Source organism: Brassica rapa, chromosome A04 (assembly GCF_000309985.2).
Source record: "Brassica rapa cultivar Chiifu-401-42 chromosome A04, CAAS_Brap_v3.01, whole genome shotgun sequence".
Taxonomy (NCBI): domain Eukaryota; kingdom Viridiplantae; phylum Streptophyta; class Magnoliopsida; order Brassicales; family Brassicaceae; genus Brassica; species Brassica rapa.
This window is the reverse complement of record NC_024798.2, coordinates 4,919,053-4,934,665: the sequence shown is the minus strand read 5'-3', so window position 1 is coordinate 4,934,665 and position 15,613 is coordinate 4,919,053. Positions and strand designations below refer to the sequence as shown.

At 34.5% G+C, this 15,613-nt stretch overlaps 2 protein-coding genes and 1 pseudogene across 2 annotated transcripts; 2 read left to right on the top strand and 1 right to left on the bottom strand.

The window, feature by feature from the left end:
* The first annotated feature begins 1,745 nt into the window (after window positions 1-1,745).
* On the top strand, window positions 1,746-2,354 carry LOC103863490. The gene has a single exon (XM_009141235.3). The coding sequence runs from the start codon at window positions 1,967-1,969 to the stop codon at window positions 2,174-2,176; it is 210 nt and encodes a 69-aa protein (XP_009139483.1). The 5' UTR covers window positions 1,746-1,966; the 3' UTR covers window positions 2,177-2,354.
* LOC103863491 lies at window positions 2,347-4,852 on the bottom strand (annotated as a pseudogene).
* Window positions 4,853-12,776: 7,924 nt separating this feature from the next.
* On the top strand, window positions 12,777-15,393 carry LOC103863489 (protein gamma response 1). Its single transcript, XM_009141234.3, has 3 exons — window positions 12,777-13,352; window positions 13,465-14,544; window positions 14,632-15,393. The coding sequence occupies exons 2-3, from the start codon at window positions 13,473-13,475 to the stop codon at window positions 15,288-15,290; spliced, it is 1,731 nt and encodes a 576-aa protein (XP_009139482.1). The 5' UTR covers window positions 12,777-13,352; window positions 13,465-13,472; the 3' UTR covers window positions 15,291-15,393.
* Window positions 15,394-15,613: the final 220 nt, after the last annotated feature.

The following is a 15,613-nucleotide window of genomic DNA, read 5'->3' as shown; positions in this document are numbered from 1 at the left end:
TTATTATTTTGATTTGAAATATGTATATAAAGTTTAAATTTTGTTTTATGGTTAGTTTAGAAAAAAAATTTTAGGGAATTAGATTGACCCATTTTGGTATATTTTAAAAGTGGCCTAGATAACTTTCAATTTTTTAAAAAAACATAAGCCCATTACTTTTTTTCTTAATATTAGTATCCTTGTTTTCAAACAAAAATATTTTTTTTTAAAAGACTGCAATCCATGTTTCCAAACACTCCAAATTTTTAAAAGTCCTATTCAAGTCTCCAAACACTCCAATTTTGTACTTGAGTTTTAATAAGATAGATGTTTTCGTTGACTTGCCAATTTAGCACACCGTCAATAAATTTAACAGAAATATTTGACATTAAAAATATGTAGACCCCTTGATTCGAACCCAAGTTGGTTGATCAAATGGCAAGGTCTTCTACCACTGGGCTAGTGGAACTTTTAATGTACTTACTAACATGTTTACATTTATTTGGTACATATTAAATATAAAAAATTCTCTAAAAACTTAATAAGATCTTTAAAATTCCAAAAAAATTAAAAAAATAAAGAAGATTTTCATAAAATTAATTTAGAAATTAAAATTAAAAATAAAATTTTATTTTTCTTTTTAAAAAATAAAAACTCTTCCAAAATTTTCTAAAAAATTAAAACGATCTTTAAATTTCAAAAATTTGAAAAAATAAAGAAATTTTTTATAAAATTAATTTTGAAATTAAAATTGAAAATAAAATTTTATTTTTCTTTTAAAAAAATAAAATTTATTTTTCTTAAAAAAATAAAAAAAAATCTTCCAAAATTTTCATAAAATTAATTTTGAATTAAAATTAAAATATTTTTTTTTCTTTAAAAAATCAAAAAAATTCCAAAATTTTCATTGTTAAAAAAATCCAATTTTTTAAAAAATTATAATAAAATGCAAAAAATTAAAGTTACAATTATCAACTTCTTATGTGTGTATAATTAATTTCAACTTTTAGCAAAATGTATTAAAAAAATTGAAAATTTTGGAAGATTTTTTATTTTATGAAAAGAAAAAATAAAATTTTATTTTCTATTTTAATTTCAAAATTAATTTTATAAAAAATTTCTTTATTTTTTCAATTTTTTGGAATTTGAAAGATCTTTTTAAGTTTTTAGAAAATTTTGGAAGAGTTTTTATTTTTTAAAAAGAATAATAAAATTTTATTTTTAATTTTAATTTCAAAATTAATTTTATAAAAATCTTCTTTGATTTTTTTATTTTTTTGGAATTTTAAAGATCTTATTAAGTTTTTAGAGAATTTTTTATATTTAATGTGTACCAAATAAAAGTAAACATGTTAGTAAGTACATTGAAAGTGCCAGTAGCCCATTGGTAAAATACCTTGCTATTTGACCAACCAACCTGGGTTCGAATCCAGGGGTCTACATATTTTTAATTTCAAATCATGTAAAACGACGTCGTTTCACTTAACGCCAATAATAAACGACGTCAAATATTTCTGTTAAATTTGGTGACGGCGTGCTAAATTGGCAAGTCAGCGAAAACATTGTTAATTAATTCTAAAGTCAATGAAAGTTTGGTGTTTTTTTCGTCAGCCCAAAAATTCATGTTTCTTTTGGCAATTCGTGCAAAGTTGAAGGTTTTTTTTTGCCGAATTCCCTTTTTTGAAATGACAATTAAACTCAATTATAAAATTGTCGGTCCAACATAACTGCAGTATAAAGGGGGTAGCTGCTAGAAGTGGCAGGAATCATATGGATGATGATGGATAAACATAAAAGTTAAAATTAAGAGGAGAGCTGTAGAAAGTGGGTAAACACGTGATGATGAAAGCAACCCTTCTTATCACATCTTACGTTATTTTGTTTGGTACTACAACTACTAGTCGTCATTACCCTGAAAACAAAAATAAAAACAGCGATCTGCGTTTTCTTGAATCACAACAAACAAACAAACAAAAAGGAAGAGAAAATGTTACAGCTGTTTTTCACGATAGCCTTCTCGGCGGCGCCGTTAACGCTGTACATACCGCCGATAAGATGTTTGACGGTGTTCGTTGAGACGGTGGAGGAGATGGGAATGGAAGGTAGGGTTTATAGCCGGAGAGTCTTCCCTCGCGCCAGAATTGCTTGGTCTAGGCTTCTTGATTGCTTCCTCTCCTCTTCTCCTCGCCGTCCTTGATTTAATTGTTCCTCCTCGTCTCTTTCTTTGTACATATATATTATTATATCTATGTCATGTTTCCTGATGTTTTCGATTTGAGATAAATTCAAGATGATGATAGAGTTTTAATAATTAGAGACGGATCTGAATCCTCTTTTTGGTTCTTTATCAATCAAATCTATTTTTAGTTTAACAAGTTTTATTTTATTGTATGCAAAGAGAGATTTGCTCAGAATCTGAGCAAGATCATCATCTGGTTAGTTACAGTTTGAATATAGTGAAAAATTAACAAAAAAGAATGAATCAATTATTATAGATAGAAAAGAATTGGTGAAAATGTTTTAGTTGGCCATTGTGCAAGGCTTCAAGAACCAGAGAACGTCCAAGCCCCCCCTTACGCTTCCTCCTTCCTTGTTGATGATGTCTCTGCTCTTCTCTTCTTTCTCCTTTTCCTGTGTACCCCAACAAACAAAAACATCCCTTTACTCAGATATTTATGATCTCTTCTTTTGCTATGGATGTTGCACAATTTGATTATAAGAGCCCCATGTCTCTGTTTTTAGCAGGAAAAGGAAGAAACATATTTGATTATATACCGCAGATTTGGTCATCAAGGCCTTCAAAGAAGCTGTCCGGTTCTCTGAGAAGCATTGAGGAGATGGTGGGTTTGTTCTTATTTGCTGCAGTAACCGCTCATGTCCTTTGTTCTTTACATTCTCCAGTTTTAGAGGTGTAGGAGGAGGTATGTTCTCTGCATCAACCACCGGCCTGAAACAGAATCATCCCCAAGTTTAGTAACCGTACTAAACTTATCAAAGCATATAAGCTTAATAAAGAAAAATTACTTCTTCTTTCTTCTACACTCCTCTCCTTTCATCTTTACTTCCACATTAAGAGAAACAGGTATGTTCTCCCCATCATCCAGTCTCCTGCAAAATCCTAACTCCAAAATTAGTAATTTTACATAATAAACAAAATTCGTATACAAGTAAAAAACTTACTTCTTTCTTCTACGGCTATGTTTAAAGGTGCTGCTTCCTTTAGCATCCGTTGATTCATGGACCTTCTCTTTGTCTTTGCTTACTTCAAGCAATGGCTTTCTATCCTTCTTCAGTTCCAAGTCATGAACTTGATGATCATGAGTCTCCTCCTTCACTGGAGGCCCACAGTAGTCTCTTCTCTCTCAGTTACCCCTCTTGTGGCCAATCTCTTCAACTCATAGCAAAACTCTGAGATATGGCCTAGTATGTCTCTCCCTGAAAACAGATTCCTAGCTGATTGTGTGCTCTTTAGCTTCTTCGGTGTCTCTGTACTCATCTTCTTGACTGAAGTTGATTGAAGTGCTGCTCTCCATGATTTATTTCCTTGTTGGCTTGGAGGAGGCGTGGCTAAGTTTGGATTCTGATTTTCACTGTCTTCTGATAAAGCATGTCCTCTTATCCTACTGTGATAACAAGAAAGTGTGAATAAAAAGCATTCAAAGGCCACGGCAAGATTTTTTAAGAAGCATATCAAGATACCTCTGACTCCGCTCTGTAACTCCGGGAGTCTGTTTCAAGACAGAAAGCCAAGAAACTGTAGTTTCAGTTCTGGTTCGAATCTTTGGAAGGAAAAAAGAAAGTAAAGAGAAGGAAGGAGAAGCAAACCTTGGAAGAGTTAGGCGTTAGGAGGAAGTCCTCGGGTCTCTTGGGATGATTGCAGTCTTGAATTGAAAAGCAAACGCCAAGATCAGTAAAGAACATCGAAGAGATGCAGGATGAGTCAAGAGAGATGAATTGTTACCAGGTTTGCAGAACCAAGCGTCGTCAACGGAGTCTTGTAAATGGTTGTCAGGGGACAAGAAGTCGAACCATTTGGGAGCTCGGAGGTGTTCGTAGAAGACGTCTTCCACAAATCGAGAATCGATTCGCTTCCAGTCGATCTGAGCAGCCTCCATTAGAGAGAGAGACAGAGAGAGTCAACGAGTGCGTTGTTTGTTGGTTGGAGCCTGGAGAGGAAAAGGGAAGGAGGAGAAGAATGTAACCGTTGGAGTTAACGTTACAAGCCAGATTAAGCAGTCTATGTGCACGTGGCTTTCTCTGGTTACCGTTGCAGGCTTTATTTATTTTACTAGGGGTTCACCCTGGATTTTCATTTTAGATTTTAATTAAATTATTTTTAATAAAAATTGTATTTGAATACGGCATGTTCGTTTGCTCACCCAGGTGATCCATCTGGGTAAAGATGCAAATTGATGTTCGTTTTGTACATTATAATGTTACATCCAGATGGATCACTCAGCTGAATTTTTAAAAACTCATCTCAAATTCTCACCCAAATGAAGATAAGTCTTGATGGTGCATCTGGATACAGATGCATCTAGTTAAGTCCAAAATAATAAATGACAAAAATGACCTTTTAAAATCAAAATATTATTTTCAAACCGTAAATTCTATTTTTTTTGCATATGCTTTTTCCGCTATAACTAAAAAATGCATTTTCTCGCAAAAACGGAAAAACACACTTTCCCGCCAAAACCGCAAGATGCGTTTTTCCGCAAAAAACATAAAACACACATTTTCATAAAAACACATTTTTTGGCTAAACAAGTAAACCACACTTTTCGACCAAAACCCAAAAAAACGCATATTCCCGCCAAAACTCCAAAAAACATTTTCCGGCCAAAACCGCAAAAAAAGCATTTTCCCGCCAAAACCAGAAACAACGCATTTTCTCGCCAAAAAAAAAACACATTTTCTCGCCAAAACCGAAAAACACAATTTTCCGCCAAAACCGGAAAAAAAATTTTCCCGCCAAAACCGGAAAACATAATTTTCCCGCCAAAAACAGAAAACGGAATTTTCCCGCCAAAACCGGAAAACACATTTACCCGGCAAAACTGAAAAACACAATTTTACCGCCAAAACCGAAAATTGAAATTTTACGCCAAAACCGGAAAAACTTATTTTCCCGCCAAAACCGAAAAAACATATTTTCCCGCTAAAATCAGAAAACGAATTTTCTCGCCAAAACCGGAAAAACGTATTTTCCCGCCAAAACCCAAAAAACGTATTTTCCCGCTAAAATCGGAAACATATTTTTCCCGCTAAAACCAGAAAAACGCATTTTCCCGCCAAAACCGGAAAAATGTATTTTCCCGCCAAAACCGGAAAAATGTATTTTCCCGCCAAAACCGGAAAAATGTATTTTCCCGCCACAACTAGAAAAAACTTATTTTCCCGCCAAAACCGGAAAAACGCATTTTCCCGCCAAAACCGGAAAATATATTTTCCCGCCAAAACCGGAAAAATATATTTTCTCGCCAAAACCGAAAAAATGCATTTTCCCGCCAAAACCGGAAAAATGTATTTTCTCGCCAAAACCGCAAAAATGCTTTTCCCGCCAAATCACGAGAAAAAACTTTTTCTGTTAAAATCGTGAAAAAACACTTTTCCCGCCAAAACTTAAAAACACATTTTTTCCGTCCAAACCGCAAAAATATTTTCGGCCAAACCCGTAAAAATGCTATTTTTCCTCCGAAACGTAAAAAATTATATTTTAGTCATTTCATTAACAAGTCCACCTCGATGCAGATGGAAGTTAAAAAATGAAAAGCAAACGAACATAGTTGCATTCAAATGATTCATCTGGATGCATGGACGAAATGAAAAAAAAAACGAACAACACCCAGATAGAGCATCTGGATAAGACATCTAGATGAACCATCTGGATGCATCTTCCAGATGTACAAACGAACATGGCCTACATATATTAGAATGGGAAATTGGGATGGATAACTATAAAACGAAGGATAACTCAGTATCTAACCAAAAAAGACCCTCCATTATTTCTGTATATATACTATATAAGAAAACTGAGTTGTATAACAAGGAAAAAACGTATAATGCATTGATTACCAATTTCCCTAACAAATATATACATGCTGTTACAATTACATAATAATACTATAGTGTCCCTTCTTCCAACGGGTAACCTGAAGGCAAAAATAAAATAAAAATATTAATTATTATCTGTTAAAAATAACTCGTGGCTTTACTCCTTTCACATATTTCATTTTTACTTCCTTCGAAAAGTTGAGTGGTCTTCGGCACCCTTCAATTCACATCATCACCTCTGTGGGGAAACCTATCCGATATGCCATACAAGACTTTGTTCTTGTCACGTGACTCAATTGTGGAGAAATAGATGAATCTACCCGTCAGGATAATCGTAAAGGTCTTGGGCGAGGGAATGAAACCCGAAAAGTGAAAGCATCGAGCTCTTCACAGTCCATATGGAATATATCAGTGCATCTCCCATCCGCACACGTCAACGTCTATATATCATGTTTATTCTGTAAAATTACATAGGCCATGTTTTCATTTCATCTGATCTACATGGAATGGAAATTCACCTTAATTGCAATTGTTTGCTATGTTAGATTTTTTCTTTTCACATTATGTACATCCAAATTCATACTTGTCTTACCCGTTTCCCAAATTCTATATTCAATTAGAGTTCATAATTTTAATTTAGGGTTTAGTGATTAATGTACAAGTTTTAGTTTTTGGAAGAGTAAATTTCACAATTATCGATATCTTAGCCTACTTCCATGAAGGCATACCCATATGAACATTTGAGAAAGGTGTTAGAGTGTTATCATATTGCGAATGTCATTTTAACATTTCTATGTCATATGCAGCATGCAGAATAGAAAATCAGGGATCTTGTACTTCGACCATTGGGTTTCGTTTGTCGCATATTTGAGTTGCCATTCGATTATGGATCATATTTTCTATGTAGGGTTTAGTGATTAATTTATATTTTTAGTTTATGGAGGAATGAATTTTACAATTGCCGAAAGCATAGCCTATTTTCATGAAGGCATACCCATATGAACATTTGAGAAAAGTATATAATAGAAAATCAGTTGTCATGTACTTCGACAGTTGGGTTTCGTTTCTCGCATATTTAAGTTGCCATTCGATTAGGGTTCATATTTTCCGTTTAGGATTCAGTGATTAATGTATAAATTTTAGTTTATGGAAGAATGAATTTCACAATTGTTGAAATCATAGCCTACTTCCATGAAAGCCTTCTCATATGAACACTTGAGAAAGATGTTAGAGTGTTATTATATTGTGACTGCCATTTCAATATTTCTATGTCATATGCAGCATGTAGAATAGAAAAACAGTTGTCTTGTACTTCGACAGTTGGGTTTTTTTTCTCGCAGATTTGAGTTGCCATTTGATTAGGGTTTATATTTTGGCGGCGTTAAAGAGCTTAGTGGCTACTGTTTACTCTATTGAAGAATTGGATTTACATTCGATTATGGGGCATATTTCATTGATTTGTTTATCTATTAGCTTACAATGTTTACTGTTTATTAAAATAATCTCAATGGAAATTACTTGCTCGTTTCCTCAAAGCAGTTAATTCTTAATTTCTTCACCTTTTTGATTTTGAGTTTCTTGGGATGGACTTACAGTGGTAATTAGATGGAATACAACATTTATTGGTACAAGTTCTAATTTGCACCATTAGTTTAACTCCGCACAGTAAAACATCTCTACTAACTCCACCTATTTACGTGGCTTCCTTCTACTCTTTAATATGGAATAGCTGTAATCCACTAGTGGCCATTTACTGCATGAAATACGTCATCGTCTCTGCACAACCGCACACATCAGCGTCTACGTAGGTGGTTGTTTTGGTGAAGTGCATACAACGATTCTATTTCATGTACTCCATGTTGAATGAAAAGAACATTCTTTGCATGTATCTAGTTAGTTTCATAATATAGATTATATTCCATATGGCTCATGTGGAACGATGTTACCCAATTCAACTTGCCTTTGGGTAAACAATTACATACTTTTCATATGCACCATTTTTACGGTTTCGAAATTATGAAGAACCTCTTTCACTTTGAACTACACTTATAATGAAACTATTCCACATACAGGACGTAGTATGGAAACTCATACACTCAAAATATAATATATATGTCATCATCTTCGTATCGCTGTTATGTTAACAGAGTTTCTATCTCACCACCAACTGTTAATCACTCCTCTTGATTTATTAACCATACCTCATACATGGTGAAGACAATTGTGAACGGTGATTCGTATATTATGTATTGTTACTACGCCACACAAACCCGCCACATCGTTTACTTTATAATATGGAACCGGAAACCTGTTATGTAGAGGGGCATAACCGGATAGAATGAATCCAAAATGTCTGACAATGAATTATGTCAAAATCATTGTTACTTCCTTAATTTGTTAGTGAAATATGGCTATCTCACCAATAAATCCTACTATCTATTACCCATAGTATCTGGTTAATGAAAAGTTAAAATATCTTCTTCTTATTTGATTACTAACTACCACCGCTTTTCTTCCATCTCCACCATACACCGTCTCCGCTTCATCTATCGCTTTTACCGCTACGTCTCTGCTTCTGAAATTTACAGACCATGGCGGCGTTACGGTCAAAGCGTCTTTGATTCTCTTCTTCACAGAATCGATTCATGTCAGATCAGTTGAAATATTATATACTATTCCGTTTATTACTATTCTATTTTAATAATATTTTATATTATATTATGCATTATTTGCATATTTTGATATTTGGGTTAGGGTCTATATTTATTCTTTAGGGTATAGTTTATAGAAGGTTTGAGTTGATGTTAGGGTAAACATTCCCTGTTACTCCCTCCGTTTTATAATGTAAGTAGTTTTGGCTAAAAGCACAAAGATTAAGAAAATTATTATGTTTTAAAAAGTATTGTATATTAAATAGGTTAGATATAACTTAACCAATCAAAAATAAGTTTATTTAATTTGATTGGTCACACTATACTCAATAAATGTAAAAGTTACCTAGAAATATGAAAACTACTTACATTTTGAAACAAAAAAATTTCCCTAAAACTACTTACAATATGAAACGGAGGAAGTATTTGTTAATTTTATACATATATGGTATAGTATATTTAAATCATTCAATTATTTCATTAATATGAACTATACCATTTACCATATTCTATTCTATTTATATTTTCATTTGTATGTTCTCATATGATGTAACAGTTATGTTTACATGTTTATAATTTTATTTTCATGTTGTTTACTATCTATAAGATACATATAAACATTGAAAACAATTGTATATGTCGATCATGTAAACACATTATACTTTTTTAATATAATCTGCTATTTGATAATTTCATTGTGTGTACTATTTTATTTCGATTATTCCATACCATTTAGTTTGTTCCATACCATTTTGTAATCTATGTTATAAAAGACCATCACTTCATTTCCATCTACGACAACTTTGTTTTTTAGCCACAACGACCACCACCACCACCACACAACCACAATATCTACTGATACAAAAGCCGTTGTTTCTTCCATATCTATGACCGTCACTTCCTCTTTCACTGTAACTATACCATAGTCATTACCGCTGTAATCACCATCATCGTCGATGCCGTAACCACCATCCATGTAACAACATTTTTTATTTTATTTTTCATTTAAGTGATACATGATTTTTAAGTGTTATCACCGTCAACCATCTTAGAAAAAGGAAAAAACTGGAAGAAAGAGAATAAAATGATAGGAAATCTAATTATGTCAACATCAATGTCATATTTTTAATTTTGCTCTCAAAATTAACTATTACACAAATTAAACATATTATAATTGGTTATAAAATAGGAAAATTGGGCTCAGTAACACAAAAAATATAATTCACTATCTAACTAAAATCTCACCATCTCTCCTACTATCTCTTCCTATCTCTCTCTTTTCCTCTCTCTAAAAATCTAATTTCTCTTTTTTTGGTTATTCTACAAATAATCCCTATAAAACAAGGCTGTATACATATTTAAAACTATTTTATTGATTGTTTTGTCTAATTTTTTTTGAAATAATAGAATTCAAATACAGTTTGTTGTGTATTTTGTTATTTGAAATTATAGATGTAATAGCATGAATTATAAATTAATTAAACATTTAGTTTTGATATAAATAAGCGCATATCAAAATATTCAAATGCATAAGACAAACAATGACTTATCTTGGTGATATCAAGAAGCATGCAAAAAAGCAACGAATAACTTTTGTAATGAAATGACTACACCGGTTTTACTACAGCGTTTTTTTTTCTTGCATGTGTCCTCCATCATCATGTACTATCACATCATTTTCAAACAGCCATCTTTATAGGTATCGTCCTCCAACTTCCAACATTATTTTCACAGCATTGTTAACATCGATTGAGGATAAAAACCACCTAAAAACAGAGCATCCAACAAAGACACTAAAGTGAAGATGGGATCAGAAAACTCTGTCAACAGTTACATCGACATCGGTGATTCCTCTGACTACAACGACTACTCGAACTCAGATCCCACCAGCTATTTCAAAAACGTCAGCCTGCAATATTTTGTTGCAAAACCTTTCAAAATGCTCACTAAGCACGCTAGGTTCAAGGAACTGTGCTTGGAGAATGACAACCCTGAGGCACACTATATTGAGGGCTTACTTCAATACTTCGTCCACAAAGAAAAAAGCAAAGGCCTCTTTCATCTACGCCAATCAGCCACTCTCCACAATACAAACGGTATGTATCTTTACGGTTTGTTAATGCTTGCCTTAGGTCACTATCCAAAAGGTAAAAAGTATTTGAATAAATTCCAATGAAAATAAAAACTATCAACCTTCGATCATTGCTGAGAAAGAGTCAAGAACTCACTAAGTTCAATACCTGAAATTATGAAGGACCAGTACTATGTAAATATGGTCAACCTTAAGCCACAGAGAAAATGCGATCTCGATAACATGGCTGAAGTATGCAAACATGAAAACAACAAATGCATCATATGTAAGGTATCCCTCACATAACTAATCTTCTTATGTCTTGTCCATTTCGATGTTCTTAGCATATAACTTCTTGGAATTAGAATTGATGTCATTCAGATCAACATCTCCTTCCTTACGCTTAGAGAAAGATTTGAAACATCTTCAGACGAATACTCTTTGTTATGATCAATGAAAACAACCTAAAAACAGAAAAAAATTTACGTCCAAACAATCTTAATCATATATTAGTCAAGTTTCAAATACACAAAATTGATACCTTGTAGGTAGTCAGAAAGGGATCGGTGACAATAGAATTGCCTGTGATGGAGATCTTGAATCTATGGCTGGTTCTTCTGTATATCCCGGTAGCTTGGTAAATGTTGAAATTCTCGAGGAACCTCCATTAACCAACCTGCAAATTCTTAACACGAGCAAGGAAGAGCCTCTTACAGGTACAATGTATGTTCACTCTCTACAATAACAAATAGTCATCATTTGGTTTAGTCGTTGGAAATAGAAAGTTTGATGCAAAGATAGATAAAAAAAATATAACACACCATCTTATCTTCGAGTATGAACTCGTAAGTGTCTCCTTTAGGATAGTTTGAGTGTTGTTTCCACGAATTAATAACTTTGACTTCAACCTTCCAAGCCGTTTTAGTAGGTTTGAGATAGTTCAACAAATTGATTTTGCTGTTTGTAACCATAGCCATAGCAATCTCTTTTTTACCGTGAGGTGTGTCAATATCTAGGTTATATAAGGAGGTTATATAAGGTGCAATTGCGTGGAAAGATACTCTGCAATATTCTCAATGTAGATTTTTCTATAAATATTGTGGGTTCTAATATCTTTTAGTTATATTATTTTCGCTGATTTAGGTAACTAATTATATTGCCATCTATACACGCTTAAAGGAGATTTGGAAGCAATACAAGAAAGTTAAGAGATATATAGCATCCATTAAAATAGGAGTGTGAAGAAAGTTTAGTTTAGAAAATAAAGGAATAATCAGTTGGCAATATCTTTCATGAAAATCTAGATTACAAAACGTTTATAGTTTTGTAGGAATATATTGTTTTTTGCAATTATTCGTAAAATAATCCGCCTAATTAAATATGTTTATTAGAGAGAATTATAGAAAACATAATGAACAGACTGATTATCAAACTGAAGTACTTTTGGAGCTAAATCACTGCAATTATTAAACCAATCCAAATATGAATTGCAGGATATGAAAAAGCTTATAAGAAAACAAATCAAAAGTACGTTGATAATATTCTTCAAATCTCAGTGTTTGGTTCCCACGCAAGAGATATTGAATTCCAAACAAAATTACTTTTGGCACAACAATCTGGACTCCTAATATCTTCTACTACATGGTTTGCCAAATTATTTTCCATCCAAACCATAAACTGGTTGTTTTTTGTGGTCGTGGTCAAATCTTTTTGTTTTGTGGAGAACTGAAACATATAAGAAAACCATAATAAGAGATCTGAATATATAATGAAAGTAAACATATAAGCCACGTAGATAAACACATAGTCCCATAGTCCAACCATGTAAAAATATAATACATTTATCATGAGTGGGCGATGAGGATTGCAATGATTTTAAAAACCAGGATATGAACCACTTTCGCATTTTTGGTTTCCTTGTCTCTGAGCCTCGGCTTTTGTGATGTTATGTGATGTTCTTGAGTCTGGTGAGACGTGTGGTTATATAAAATGTGCGATGGTGAGATAATAGTCCCATTTACTTCAAAATTATTATATATTACGACAAATTATGTCAACGTAGCATATTCTAAATATATTCTTTACGATTTTTTTGGGTTACAAAGGTAGATACATGTTCTTTATCAAAAAAGGTAGATACATGTTGTTATAATATATAGGGTTAGACTAAAACATAATAAAAGTAAATGATTCAAACAATTTTTTTAAATAAATTTATTAAAACTCTTTCTCTTTTAATAGTATTGATTCCGAAAAATTATCCAGTTGAGTGTAAAATCATTGGTGAAAAACATAGGAGAATGGTAATTGGTTGACCACATATCTTCGGTCGAATCGGTCTGCTCCAGCAAGATAATGGCCCAAATATTGACCGGGTCGGGTCCTCCAGCAAGCTTCTCGAGTAAGCCTTAGCCAGCCTCCGCTAAAAAGTTGAATGTATAAAACTCTTTTAACACAGCGCGCGAAAATTCCGAAATTATAGAGGGAAAGGAAGAACACTAAAAGTCAGATCGATCCTCTCCATTAATCATCTCTTCTCCTTCAATCAACTCAACCTTCTTCGATCCCCTTCCCTCTGCTTCCATCTCCAATCATATGTAAGTTGTTAACATCCATCCCTTTGTTGTAGATCCATTTCCAATCGTTAAGTTTAATTGTATTGTAGATCTCAAAACTCTAATTGATTTGTATACCTGTTCTTGCTTCTAGTATCAAAGATGGGAGACGAAACGGTGGATGTGATCGAAGCCAAGTACATCTCCGGCCTCAGCGCCGTCATGGTGGCAACCATCCAAGAAGCCAAGGACAGAATCTCTCAGATCGAGTACATTTTCTGCAGCCAGCTGTTCCCTAACTTCCAATCCAAATCCAAAGCCTTCGAAAAGGTTTACTCTGACGCTCGTCTCGCTGCCTGCGACGCTTGGAAAGAGAGGGAGAAGGATCTGTTGTCCCAGATCGAGGAGCTCAAGGTAGAGAATCTGGGTTTGGTCAAGGAGAAGGAGAAGCTATCTGAAGAAAATGATAAGCTTGTTTCTATGCCTCTGAGGCTGAAGAGTTTGGAAGACTACATTGCTTATTTGAAAAGGAAGTGGAAGAGTAGATCTGAGGAGGTTGGGAACAGTGTAGAGCTGCATTCTGGGTTGGTTCAGGTGTTGCAGGTTAAGGGTTCGGATGTGTTAGGCCAAGATGAGGTAAAGATGCTGCTTTCGGAAGTGAAGAGCCTTAAGGAGGAACTTTCTAAGAAAACTTTGGTGACGGAGAATCTGTTGAAGAAGGTGGAGCATCTGTCTACGGAGGCTTCAGAGAGCGAAAGGAAGCTAAGCAGCTGCGAGGAACAGAAAGAAAGATTGACTACTAGGTTGCAGGTGTTTGAGGAGAATGTTGGTAGACTAGAAGAGATGCTAAGGCAGAAGAGTGACGAGCTCGAGGTTTTGCAGGGTAAACTCAACTTGACAGAGAAAGAAATGTTGGAGTGTAAACAAAAGATTGTGGAGAAAGCAAATGCCTTAGGGGAAGAACTTGGTGGTATGAATATGAAGGTCAAAGATAGAAGCTACTTGGCTGAGTTAGAAGTTTTACGCTGCCGGAATGAGGAGAAATCAGTGGAGTTAGCTATGGAGGTAAAGAAAAAAAACGAAGCGATCAGTGCTTTCAAAAAGCTGAAGTCTCAATATAATTATCTCCGCAAAAGGTTCGGGCTTACTACTGATAGTGATCTTCAACAACAAAGCCAACTTGAGAGTGAGAGTAACCAAATGGGACAACATGAGAGACCAGCCATCTCTAAGTGTAAGTGTAAGCCAATCTTTGTCTGCTTCAGCTGCAGGTTTGTTGTTGGCATTAAACTTAAGCAAATTGATTTTTCTTATTTTACAGCTCCCGAAAGGAAACAGCCAGAAGCAGACAAGGTGAGAACTGGTACTGGCTCGAGGATCAACCATGAAAAAGAAAGTGTAACCAATACGTTGTTGAGGACTCCTACTACTTCCATTTCACCCATTACGCGGTCACCTGGTATTAGAAGTGACCCTTCTGGTGCAAAATCAGTACAGCTAAGCGGATCAAAGCGTCCAGCTTCCATTTGGAGAGACACAAGGTCTCGCCAATCCCCTGGAGGCAAAGATCCTCATGATGATTTTCTAGACACTCCCATCGAGAACATCAAAAGGGTCTCTACGGAAGAAAAACATGTCCCCGTTGCTGCTGCTGAGAAAGATGCTGATTCAGACGATGAGACACAGGACATGAACCCCAAACCGAGTCCTTCAAGGCAGAGAATTCAAGTGGCGGAAACGAGTAGAAAAAGTTTCAAGCATGTGGAATCTGTGAGGAAGAAAGCAGAGAGGGAGAATCTAAAAGGGATAGAGTGTAAGCAGTGCAAGAAGTTCTATGACGCTGTTCATCCTGAGAATGAAGGGAATGGTAAAAGCTTGAGATGTGAGCATCATGAAGGTGTGTCGAGGCATCGTTACAAATACGCTCCTCCAATGACTCCCGAAGGGTTTTGGAACATCGGGTTTGAATCCGAAATGTGATTTATGTACTTGACATTCTTTCCATGTTATTTATGTTTGGTTCTTTGGACTCTCTTGAATAAAATGGCAACTTAACGCTTGGTCTCGTCTGATCAACACAACACACATTCAAGTACTTCCAATCTTGGCAGCCATCTGCAGTCCTCTATTAGTATAAATGTCAGCATATTATTTTACGCAAGTACTATCAATCATACAAAGCCAAAAGCTTGTGTGTTTACAGCACAAAAGGACAGAACTTGGGTTCACCTCCTAAGGTGAATTTTATAATTCACCCTACTTCTTTACACCAATCAAACTGCCACATAGGATTAATGAAAAAA

Coding starts and splice junctions, on each gene's coding strand:
- LOC103863490 (XM_009141235.3), top strand. CDS start 1,967: ATGTTACAGCTGTTTTTCACGATAGCCTTCTCGGCGGCGCCGTTAACG.
- LOC103863489 (XM_009141234.3), top strand. CDS start 13,473: ATGGGAGACGAAACGGTGGATGTGATCGAAGCCAAGTACATCTCCGGC. Junction 14,545..14,631: donor GAGACCAGCCATCTCTAAGT/GTAAGTGTAAGC, acceptor CTTATTTTACAG/CTCCCGAAAGGAAACAGCCA.